The following is a 12,458-nucleotide window of genomic DNA, read 5'->3' on the forward strand; positions in this document are numbered from 1 at the left end:
CCTCCTTCCTGCCGGGGCTTTGTCCCCACACAAACTTCACCTTAGGGTCCCCCACAGCACACACCCGGGCAGGGCCCTCAGGCACTTCGGGAGCCTGTGGGCACAGGCCTTCCTCCTCTGTCCTGCATTCAGTGTCTGTCCTGCTGGCCCTGCCCCACAGCGGTGGGGGGGAGGCAGGAGTCCCTCAGCCCCGCACCCCGCTCCCTTTTCCCTGCAATGGGAAGGTGACCCCCTCCCCCCATGGCCCCGCTGCAGGTCCCACCTGGAGGGAGGCGCACAGGGGGTCTGGGGTAGAGCCGTGCAGGTGTGGGGGTGGACGCACGTGTGTGGCGTGTGGTGTGTGTGGCGTGCCCACTCTCTGTGAGGTGTGTGCCGAGTGGGGGGTGGGCAGTGTGTGGGTGCTGTGGGTGTGCGGGGTTGGGGACATGGCACCAAGGGAACAGCCAGGGCTGGCACCCTGTGGGCCCCACCCTGGAGTTCCCCAGGATCCTCTTCCCAGACCCGCACCGTGGGTCCCTCCCTGGGTGGGTCCTGTCGGCAGCAGCTCGAGACGTGGCGGGGGTGGGGGGCACCTGTGATTCCGCAGGCCACAGGACATGGGGCTGGGGTGAGTGGGGTGGGGTGACTGCAGTCCCCCTGGAGCAAGGGCACCTGGGGCAGGGAGCCCCCCCTTCCCCGCCTGTCCACAGGGAGAGGCCCCAAGGATGAGGACAGAAGTCTTCCAGGAAGGGAGAACAATTACTGGAAAAGAAAACAGATTCCAACCCCCAGTCATGGGGTCCTGCTCACCCCCAGCTCCCTCCCCCCGGGCCCTCCCCTTCCTGAGGGGTTGCCCAGCACTTCTGAGAGTGCAGGGGCGGCCAGGGGAGGTCGGGGGTGGCTGCTGAAAACCCTGCTGTCCCCCCCCCCTGTGACCAGACCTCGGTCACTGAGGACCTCCACACACTGGGGAAGGGAGAGTGCCGCAGGGACTCCACTGTGACACAGCAGGGGGACCCTGCCACGACGGGGGAGGGAACAGGGTGCTCCCAGGTCCGGGACCCCAGGGGCTGCAGTGAGAGCTGTGTCCATGTCCTTGACCATGACCTCTGTGAGGGCGTCACACCCAGAGGCAAACTGCTCTGGGGAGAAATATAACTGAGGCCCCAACCTGCACCCTGGCCGGTGTGGCTCGGTGGAGTGAGCACCGTCCTGTGCATCAAGGTGTTGCCTGTTGGACTCCCAGTCAGGGCACACGCCTGGGTGGTGGGTCAGGTCCCCAGTACCGGGTGCCAGAGGGTCTACCACACAGGATGTTTCTCTCTGTTCCTTTCCCGGTCCCTTCCCCTCTGTCTAAAAAGAAGGAAAGAATAAAAGATCTCCTGCCAACCCAGAAAACCTCTCCACTCGCCCACTGTGTTATTGAGTCAGCACTAAAGCAGCTGAGGGCCTCCCAGGCCAGGGCCCAGGAGGTCTCCATGATGGGCAGCCACCAGGGGGCCACCTGCAGCACCCTGGGGCCCCCGCAGAACTCCACCAGCCTCCAGGGCGGGGCCCTGGCAGCGCCACTGGACACAAGCAGTGCCCAGGGAACCCACCTGTAGAAAAGGCTGAAATGTGTCCCACAGGGTCAGAGAGGAACCTCACAGTGACAGCCTTTCTGAAGGGGGGAGGGAGGGGGGAGGGATGTTCCTCCCTGCACTCACTCTCTCTCTCTCAGTCACTCAGTCACTCACTCTCTCTCTCTCAGTCACTCAGTCACTCACTCTCTCTCTCTCCCTCGGTCACTCACTCATTCACTCTCTCTCAGTCACTCACTCACTCTCACTCTCTCAGTCACTCATTCAGTCTCTCTCACACTCACTCACTCGCTCACTCTCTCTCACTCAGCCACTCACTCACTCTCACTCTCTCTCACACCCACTCACTCCCTCAGCAAAGGTGTGCTCCCCACCCAGGACTCCTGTCCCAGCTCACCTGGCCTGTCTCTGCCCCCTCTGCCTTGCCCCATCTGAGTGCCCGGCCTGCATGTCCATCCAGAAGACGTCCCCCACCCCTGCCCACGCTGGCTTTTTGCCTGAGACACCCCACAGCTCACAGACACCTGGAATTTGACCAGTGTCTGTCAGTGTGCAGCTGGCCCCTGGTTGTGGCCCCACCTGGGCCTGAGGGTGGTTAAGGCCGCAGGTGGTTCCCCTGATGGATGCAGGGGCTCCTGAGGGAGGGGAAGAGCCTGACAGGCACGCGGGGGCAGCCTGTCTCCCGGCTGCCCCTCACGCTCCTGTGCACGCGTGTGCAGGCCCACTCGTGTGACACATCCCCTCAGCTCAGGGGCAGCTTGGAGAACACAGGAGGGTCCTAGGGGCGGGTGTCTGTCGCAGACCCCCACATGGGGCTGTGGAGACCCATGGGGCCACCCCCCACTCCTCACAGGGGAGAGGGCCCGGGTGGGGGTGGTCAGATCCTCCCTCCATGGCCCAGACCACTCGTGCATCAGCATGCAACTCCCCTCTGCCACTTGGGGCTGTTCCTGCAGTGCAAGCCCTTCCAGTCGCGGCAGGGAGCCCTAAGAAGTCAGTCCGGGGATCAAAGTCCTGGACTGGGGGCTCCTGTGCTGCTTTCAGGACCGTGGACAGTGAGATCGGCTCCGTGGCTCCCGATTCGTCTTTAAATACAGGAGAGAGTGGGGATGAGGTGCCCGGGGTAGGGTAGAAAAATACGGAGTAACAGCCCTGGCTGGTGTGGCTCAGTGAACTGGGCGCTGGCCTACCCACCGAAGAGTTGCTGGTTCGATTCCCAGTCAGGGCACAGGCCTTAGCTGTGTGCTGGGTCCCCAGTAGAGGGCACCCAAGAGGCAACCACAAGCTCATGTTTCTCTCCCTCTCTCTCTCCCCCTTCCGCTTTTCCTAAAAATAAAGAAATGCCGTGTTCAAAAACTAAAACAGAAAAATACCGAGTAACAATTTACATATGTTGTTCATACTAAAAAAATTCATTTCTTACAGGGTTTTTCCTCTGACCCAGCCCGGCCCCACCCACAGCCTGAGCCCCACCCACCCTTCAGGCAGAACTGAGTCCAGAGGCCCAGACGGAGGCAGGATCGGGCGTGGGGGTCTCAGGGGGACTCCCCAGCATTGCCAGACCCTTAAGGGCACGGGGCAGGCGGCACATTAAACGTTGTTACCACAAAGCCCTTGTAAAACTTCCATCATCCCTTCCCCTACAGGGGGATTTACAACACCTCCCCCCCCCCGCCCCTTCCCGCCAGTGCTGAGAGGAAGGATGCCTGCCCAGATCCCCGGGTCCCTGGCCACGCCACCCCGCTGCTCTGAAGCCCCAAGTTCACCCCGCCCCACCCCTGGCTTCTGCCCTCCCTTCCTGCAGGGGCTGGGCCTTGCTTTGCAGCCAGAGGGCTCTACCCTCTTCAGGGCCCCCCTTTATCTCCGTGGGTCTCCCCGCCAGTATGTTCCCTGCACCTCGGACCGTCCTTTACTGTCAGCCGGGCCCGGGGGAGAGGATGGACTGAGTGTCCGGGACTTTGGGAGCAGCCTCGCCCACTGTCTACCGCCTCTGCCTCCCCGCGGACCAGCCAGGGCCACTCAGCCTGCAGCAGGGTGCTACTCGCACCTTGGCCTCCAGAGGGCGCGCGAAGGCCGCGGGAAGGGGACTAGCACCAAGGACAAGGGCACAGGCTCCGCCCTCAGGAGGGAGCTGGGAGGGTTCACGGCGAGGCCTCCAGGGCCAGGGAAAGCAAGGGGAGAGCTGAGACCCTGGGGACGGGTGGGATCGGCAAGACCACTGCCTGCCAAGACGCGGGGATGCGGGGCTGTGAGTAGGAGCTGGGTGTCTCCCAAGCATCACCTGACACCTCCCATCCCCCAAGGGACGCTATTTCAGGGAGCCCCGCCCTGTGTCCCCAACTGTTACCCCCCAGAGCAGGCCTCCCGGTCGCCACCTGCCATTCCCAGATCGCTCTTAACCAGGAGAAACGCACAAGGGAGGTCTCTGCGCTCCAGTCCCGTCACGTCCCACCAGGTCAACCCCTCATCTAGGGAAGGGGTCTGTGCTGTCTGGAGACCCCAGCGGATGGGAGCCTGCGGTCCGCTCCTCCCAGAGAGCCGTCCGGGGAGTGCGGGGTTCCGAGCCGTCCTCCCCTGGCTGAGCATCCCAGGCCCCCTCCACCCGCCGGCCACAGGCAGCTGCGGGGAGGCCTGGCCTGTGCGCACAGGCCAGTGAAGGAGCTGGGGCACCGTCCCCCCAAGGCCGAGCCCCTGCACACTGGCGCTGTGGCTCGGGGTCCCCACAGCACCGACCCTCTCGCCAGGCGTATCCCCACTCAGATGCAGTCGCCCAGCTGTTTGCTGATCACCAAGTACCGGCCAGGCAGGGTCTGAAGCTGGGGAAATGCCCGGGGCTCCATGGCAGGAGGAGGAGGGGGGCTTCCCCAGGGGGGCACCCAGCAGAGAGGGGAGGGCACAGGCCCCGGGGGCTGGAAGGGGACTCCCTGTTGCTGGACTGGGCGCCCCGGGGTGAGTGTGGGTTCCAGGAGGGGCCTGAGGCCCCTGTGTGTGGGGCAGGGGCTGGGGGCTCCCAGCAGCACTTGGGACAGTGTCTGAGTGAGGGAGGCGGGGCCAGCCTGAGAGGAGGGTGCTGAGGCTTTCAGAGGGAGAACTGGGCCCAGGAAGGTTAGGCAGGGAGTTCAAGGTCACACGGTGGGCACGACCTCACCAGCTCCTCAGACTGCTCCCCTGCTCACTGAGCTGCCCCCATGGCCACCCCCCCCAGATAGAGCTCACACCAGCAGCAGGTCCAGGGTCCCTGCCCAACCAAGAGACACAGGCAAGGGAGAGAAGTTTAGGGGCCAAGGGGTCATTCCAGGACCTCCTGGACCAACCTGGACAGCATGGGGACCCAGGAGCTGGCCACTTGTGGAGGGCAGTAGGTGCTGACACCAGGCAGAGCCATGGTGGGGCTGAGGGCACGGGGGTTGGCACAAGGGAGGGCTGGGCCCTTTGCAGGCTGGCGGACACCTGCTCCTAGGAAGTGTGCATGTTCGGGGACAGTTAGCCAGGACCATGGCCACCTCCACCCACAGGGCCCGGGGCTGTGGGACAAAGTGGGGGCAGGACAGAGCAAAAAGCATTCCCTGTGCAGGGACAGCCAGCAGAAAAGGGGCAGTTCCTTCTCACAGCCAAAGCACGTGGTGAGTGCAGAGCTTCCCTGGGGCGGGGCTAGAGGAGAGGAGGGATCACCTCCCAGAGGCTGGCCTCAGAGACCCAGGGTGGGTTGGGTGGTGTCTGTGGCCCTCCCACTGCCCAGCCCCTCCTCCCTGGGGACACCCTGTGGCCCCCACAGAGCCATGCCTTCAGCTCCAGGGAGAACACCCTCGAAGCTCTCCCCGGCCCCCTGTCCCCGGTTTCTGTCATTCAGGGTCACAGAAGACCACACTGGGAGCTGACCTGGACCCCGACCTCTGAAGACACACTCACACACACACTCACTCACACACACTTGCCTAGGCAGGGCCCTCACAAGGCACCTAATGTGCTCCGAGACGGGCTCACAGGATGGCCAGAGGGTTGGCCTTCTCACCCAGGCCCATCCTAGCACCCCACCTGCCTGCCTCAGCCCACCCCCTCCCCTTGTGTCCCCTCCCCTCACCACCCTGTCACTCTCACTGTGGCACAGCCAACACACAGGAGGACTGAGGGAAAAGCTGAGGTGTGACAGCTCCCAGCAGGTCCCGTGCTGTGAGTGTGAGGGCTGAGTCCCTGGGCACAGGCATGTGACCAGACTCACAGACCCATGCAGGGGGCTCTAGGGGAGGAGGGCACCACCGTGGACTCAAGGAGGGGAGGGGCCCTGACCACAGGCTCAGCTGCCCTGACCTTGCTGGTCCTGGCCTCCAGACCAGAAAAGAATGTGTCTGTGAGTTATGAAATACACTTGTCAATCTAAACAATGCCAATTTCTTTTCTTTGTCACCAAAAGTGGGAAATTCTCATTAACTTGGGAAACAATACATGCTATTTGTAATAAAAGGGGTCAATTATGGTGTACAAGTGAAAAAGCCAAAAGCTCCCTTTGATTTTCCAAAACCAACTGTAATTGGCCAACAGAAACCACAGGCACATTTGCACAGTGGAGGAAAATTAGTTGTTTCTTGCTCTGATATACAAGAAACAATTTTCTTTGTCATGCTGATTGTTGATTTGAAATGTTGTTACAGAAAAAGCAAATTCCTTTCTCTATTGCTCTGTAATCAGGTCGATAAGTGTCTCATTTTAAGGTGAGTTTGTTTTATTTTGTTGTGGTTTTTTTGAATATTTAGGGACAGTCATTGTTTCACTCTGATGCATTTGAAAAAAAATGTTATATCTTCAGAAAGGTCTGTGGAAAGGACTCTGACTTCTTCTAAAATATGGCTTTCTGAGAATAAATATTCAGATTATTTCCTTGAAAGATGTTGGTGTTTGTGGGGCTCTGGAGAAAGACTGAATTAATAGAGATACTGGCAAATAATCAGGGTAAACAGGAATCGATAGTGGGACTGAATGAACTGGGGATAATTACTGTTGTGGCTTTGTTCAACATATTGCTGAGTTTTGCAGTGGTTTTCATCCAGTCATCTGGTAAATTCTAGCAATGTTGAAGCAGTTACATTTCTCTCCCTGCTGCATCCCTCCAGAATTTGGAAACTGATCATGAGAGAGTAGTAGTACTTTCATGGCAGTAGGTTTTTTTCATGAATTGAATAGGAGTTTGATTTTCTTCATTTCCAGTTGTGGACTTGTTCAGCAAGATTTTGACTGCAATGTCATGTCTCTCTCAGACTCGGGATGCTAACAAAATCCTTTAAAGATGAAAGACTGGAGGTGATAAAAGCCCCTTGGAGACACAGCCTGGTACCGTGCTGATTCACATGGTTCATGGCAGCCTTTCAGGTAAGGGGCAAAGGCTGCTTTCCTGGGAGGTGGCAGGGAAGACCCTCAAAACACTTTGGGGACCTGGAGAACTTCAGGAACTGACCCATAACAGCAGGTACTGCAGGCAAAGCCTGGTGGCAATGGAGTGGCTTGGCCTCTCTGCCCAGTGGGGCTAACTCAAGTTCAGTCTGAAAATTCCTGGTAACAAACGTTGCTGCAAAGTAGACTCAATGAAGCCCACATGACCACTTGCTGTTCCTGTTGTGCTCATGCAAATAATCAGGCCCATTGAAAGTGGACTTTCCTGCAGAAAATGAGGTGGTCTTCATTAGTCTCTTTGGTGAAAGTGAGGGTGATTTAGTAGAAAAACTGTGTTTAAACAAAATCTATGGTGCACAGTTATAGGAGACTGTTCTGCCTGGCGTGGGCCCAGCTCCCACTGGGAGATGCACCAGACCCACACCCATGGATAGGTTCTCCCATGGAAAATCAGGCCTGCACTGTACCTAGACTGCTATGAGACTTGCTTTTGCTAAAACTCCCTCACCCTGAATTGAGGCACCGAACATTTACTGCAAAGCAACTCCCTAAAACCCAAGCTAAACCTTCCAAGAACCAGTGTAACCTGTTGATCCACTTTTGCCTTTTCATTTGCAAATATCCCCTTTCTGTGATGTGATTAGCAGCATCCTCTCCTTTGTTTTGTGTAAAAGGGAACCACCTAAAGTGAGCCAGTGCATAGTAAATGAGGTCCTTCCTGCAATGTGCCCAGAAAGAATAAAAGCTCATCAAAGCAAGGGCTGAGGCTTGGGGCTCCTCTTGAGAGAAAAGCCGCCCACCCTTTTTCTCCACAGGACTCGGCAGTCCCTGTGAAATTCTTTTGTCTCAGCTACAATGCCATGGACCCCCTCAGCCGAGTTCCGAGACACACAGATATGGACATGAGACTCGAATCTTGTGACTTGACTGTAAAACATTTTTTTTCCCTTAAGAATGAGATTCAATGTTCATTCTCCTAACTTTTGGAAATATTTGGGCTACAACATCTAACTTTCACAGAAAAGGAAGGAGAATTGACAGTGGGGGTTTGAAACAGTGAAGGTTGTCATGCTGGGAAGTTGTAACCCGCCCCACCATTCTTCTGACATTGTAGCTGTGAGTGCCAGCTCTCACCACTGTGCAGCTTGTACATGCACGGCCTGTTAGCATAACAATCTGAGGAACTAATGGCTCAAAAGGCATCAACTCTGATCTTGAAGCACTTCGGCTCCAGGAGATTTGCTAACCTTCCCCCATGGAGGCCGGGGTGACACACTCCAGATCATTACATGCCTTCTCAGAATGCACTGTGCTCACCTGCCTGTGGAGAAGTTTTCAACCCCTCCCTTCATTTCTTCCTTCTGTTCCCTGCGTCCTCCTTATAAAACTGCTGCCCCCATGAGAGGTGGGGATGGGCTCTGAGATGTGAGTCTCCCACCTTCCAGGTGGCCAGCACCTGCAACTAAACCACTTCCTTCACATCAGCACCTTCCTCTGGAGAACCGGCTCTCATGGTGGCGGGCCTCTGGATCTGCTTCGGGTTCTGCTTTGTGGCGACTCCAGACGGGACCGTGTGTACTCCCAGGAAGACCCCGAGGGCCTTGCCGACACACGTAAAGAAGTACACATCAGCACGTCTGTTAACAAGCAATCGGGAATAATTCCTGATCTGTTCCCAGGGAGGGGAGCCGGCCTCACTGAGGTGGGGGCAGTGAGGGGCACACATTCAGGGCAAAGCAGGGTGGCACAAGGAAGGGCCGCTGAAGGCCAGCGTGCTCAGCCCCCGGGGGGCCAGAGGCCAGAGAGCCAAGGGGCCCAAAGCTGCGAGCCCTTTGCCCTGAGGATGTGTAGAGTGGGTGGGGTGGGAGTTAAAGGGGTTCATGTTGGGTGGCAGGTAGACAGGGTGCCAGCTTTCCCTGAGCCAGGGGGGATGTGATGATCAAGCTTATGTGCAGGTGGGGGGTCTGTCAGCCCGGATCCTCATCTTGTCCAGACTCTGTGTGTTCACCTTGTTGTAAAACAGGCCTGTGACAGGAGGCAGTTAATCAGAGTTGGGGCAGCTACCCGGAGTTGCTTCTGGGCTCTGTCTTTAGGCGGGAGGGACTCCCTCCCAGAGCAGACAGTGAGCAGAGGTGGGCAGGTAACCACACCTGCTTCATGGGCCTCTTCCTCTGGGCACGATGGGCCCTGTCCTGCCCTCCAGGCCTGGGGACAGAGCACTTTCAAAGGTTTCCTCCCCAGATAAGGGGGACGATGCCCAGAGGTTCCAGGCTCCCTCCCCCAGGCTGAGCTCGTGTTTCTGGTGAGGCTGGAGCACCTGTCAGCCCCAGGGCACCAGGCTCTGGACGGCGGAGTCAGAGGGAGGGACAGGTCTCCCCCGCTCCCTCCCTGGGTTCACTGTTCGCCCCCCTCGGTGCTGGAAGGCTTTCCTGGCCCCAGGATGCTGGATGCTGGTCTGCACAGCAGGGCAGTCTCAGGGTGAACCCTGTGCTGTGTCCTGCCTCCGCCCCCTTGCAGGCGTCTCGGGAATTGCCCAGTTCTTCATCTGGGGGCTCTCCCTGCTCTCCTGCTGAGGCATGAGCCTCCTGGAAACCCTTTGTTGGTGCAGGAAATGGGTCTCCGGGGAGTCGATGGGCTCCAGTCTGGGGAGTGGATGGGGATGGACTCCAAGCTTGAAGGTCGTGCTTTTTATTTGGGATCTTCTTGCTCAGAGACATGTGCAGGGGACTCTTGGGGGGGGGGGAGGGCAGACAGAGAAGGAGATAAACATCCATGTGACACAGAACCTCCATCAGGGGCCTTGCCCACGCCCCCCAGCCCCCCAGACCTGGCACACGGCACATGACCCTGGCATGACCCCTGACTGGGGGACAGGGCACCTGTGAGGAGACCCTGAGGGAGAAGCCCACCCCCTCCCAGGCACCACTGAGGCAGTCTGTTGCTCAACCCACTGATTCACCAGCCAGGACACCCAGTTTCACTTTCCCTTTCTCCCCTGAGGAAGTCAGTTTCGTTTCAGGAGCTCTCCTCTGTGTGTCTGGGTTTCAGTTGTTCTTTGGCGGCTTTCTCACCTTTCAGAGACTTGATCTGCTCTTTGCTGTTCGAATCCACGGGGAATCTTCTGTCTCTGCACTTGGGCTGTGCCACTTGGACCTCGTCAGGGTCGGTGGCGGTACTAGTTGGTGTGATATAAGATTCTATGGCTTTCCCCTGCAGCTCTGCCTCAGTGGACTGGGTGCTGGCCTGCCAGCTCAGAGGTCACGGGTTCGATTCCCAGCCAGGACACATGCCTGGGTGGTGGGCCCGGCCCCCACTCCAGGAGAGCGAGAGGCAGCGTGTGCGTGTACCTCTCCCACATCCATGTCTCTCTCCTTCCCCCTCCTTTCCCCTCTCTCTTAAAAATAAGTAAAAGTGAAAAATTACAGAATCTAAGGCTGGTGTTCCAGTCCCTCCTTGAAGAGGACTGAGTTTGAGACTGCTCGTCTCTTTGAACTTTGTCTTTGCCTTAAATTGTGTTTCTGTGTCTGTTTTGAAAGGAATGGCGGGTCTCCACATTGAAGTGTTTTGCTGAAGGTCACCTTCTAGTAAACACGATGAGATTTTTCCTGTGCAAACTCTCCCTGTTGTCACAGGCTAAGGATTCCACAGAGAAAGGATGGAAAAGGTGGTTTCAGGGGAGAAAGGACCCCAGTCCCCTCTCACACAGTGAAACCCAGGAACCAAAGGGGAAGGGGAAAGGGGACATTCTGATCTTCAGGGGTCCGCTGGGCCAGCCTGCTGTCTCCCTGCCCCTGCTCCAGCCCAAAGCTGTGGAGGGCAAGGCGTCCTGAGCGGCTCCCTTACCAGCACACTACAGAAAGTGCAGCGGTCACCAAGAATAAAAATGTGCGTGTCCTTGCCGGTGGGAGAGAGAACTGTTTCTGGAAGTTATGAAATAAACCGGTCAATCTAGAGAGTGCTGCCCACTGGACTCCCAGCCCAGGAGGAGGCCTAGACAGAAACACTTCACGTCCCCGCACAACCAAAACAAGGACAACAACCAATTGGAAAACAGAAACAACCAGGACTGCCAGAAACCCGCACTGTTGGAAGTCCGACAGCCGAGGAGTGGAAGCAGACCCAGTCCACAGACTGGGGGGAGAGGCGGGGAGGGGCAGGGGGTGCACAGGGGAGGGGGCAAGGGGGGGGCCTGCACAGCAGGTGGTCCCACACTTGCGGGAGAACAAAGCAGAGGAAGGACTGGGGGGTGAGTCACATCTGGCAAGGAGACGCACTCTGGACCTGTGCACGTGGGACCCCAACAGCCAGGTCTGCAGAGCAGGACCACCTGCCCCTGGGCTCCTGGGGAGGTTCCCCACTTGCAGCCAGGGGTGGAGGGCACCTGTGAGGAGACCCTGAGGGAGGAGCCCACCCCCTCCCAGGCACCACTGAGGCAGGCTCCAGACCTCCCCCGAGACGGCTGAGCCCCAGTCCCAGGGAGCGACCCCACACTGTGCTGGTGTCCTGACGGCCCCGCCACCGGAGGCCGGCTCACTGGCCCCGGGCCCCTCTGCCCTGGTGCTGCCTGGCTCTGGGCCGTCTGCTTGTAGGTCTGTGTCGGCTCCCCTGCCCAGCCCTGTCCCCGGGCCCACAGACTGAGACTCTGGGCCAGGGGTGGGTCACCCCCCATTCTCGTGTGTTGTGTTACTGCTGCTGCTTGGTGCTGAGTGATTGGTGTTGTCATTAGGCTGGCGTGGGTTTGGCCCCAGGCCGCCATGCCCCCCTCCACCTGACGGTGCTGCTTCTCTGGGCCTCCTGCTGGGGCCCAGCTGAGGCCGCGGGGGTCTGCAGGGGCCGGGGCTGCAGCCGGGGTCGTGCCTCACGGGTGCTCTCACCTGGTGCAGGACACCTGGTGCGCCTCGCCCGGTGGCCGTCCACACCTGGCCCCCCGCTGCTGCCCCACTCACCGGGGTCGACCACCTGCCCTGACGGGGGCTGGGCGTGTGAGACTGAAAACCATGGTTTCCACCCACACGTGCTCGAGACCCACGGAGGATGGATTCCGTGATGTGCATGGTTCCCGGGGGCAGTGAAATCCACCGACAAACACGTGTCAGCGTGTGAGATGTTTTCTGCCTCTGTGCTTTCTGTGGAGGCCCCTCCTGGGGAGCCGAGGGTGGACCCCGGACAGACCTGGGGACAGGGACTGGGGCCGGGACAAGGGAAGGGAGCTGGGTCACCGCATGGCTCACGGGACGCAGACCCGGCCACCGAGACAGGCCAGAGGGCCCCCCACTTCCTCCTGAGAATCCCACAAGCACCCATCAGTCACATCTGCCCCAACTCCACCCTGGCCGGCTCCACCTGCCCTGTCCTGGGACTCTACTGGCTGACACTGGCTTTGGTGTAGGATTACCTCCAGGGGTTAATCTGCAGGAAAAGGCAGGGGGGAGCTTGTGGTGTAGCCTGTTGTCAGGCCCCTGGGACTCTTGGACTTCAGAAATAAACACGCCTAACTAAGATTTCCATGGGTGG

At 58.7% G+C, this 12,458-nt stretch overlaps 1 protein-coding gene across 1 annotated transcript in view; it reads left to right on the forward strand.

The window, feature by feature from the left end:
* The window catches only part of LOC123833011 (cytochrome P450 11B1, mitochondrial-like), a 19,632-nt gene extending 15,259 nt beyond the window's left edge, over positions 1–4,373 (forward strand). The window contains exon 13 of the mRNA XM_045860972.1: positions 4,175–4,373. Coding sequence (XP_045716928.1) covers positions 4,175–4,373 — 199 coding nt within the window. The remainder of the gene's footprint in view (positions 1–4,174) is intronic.
* The last annotated feature ends 8,085 nt before the right edge of the window (positions 4,374–12,458 follow it).

This window comes from Phyllostomus hastatus, unplaced genomic scaffold (genome assembly GCF_019186645.2).
Source record: "Phyllostomus hastatus isolate PE091 unplaced genomic scaffold, TTU_PhHast_1.1 phas_scaffold_21, whole genome shotgun sequence".
Classification (NCBI taxonomy): domain Eukaryota; kingdom Metazoa; phylum Chordata; class Mammalia; order Chiroptera; family Phyllostomidae; genus Phyllostomus; species Phyllostomus hastatus.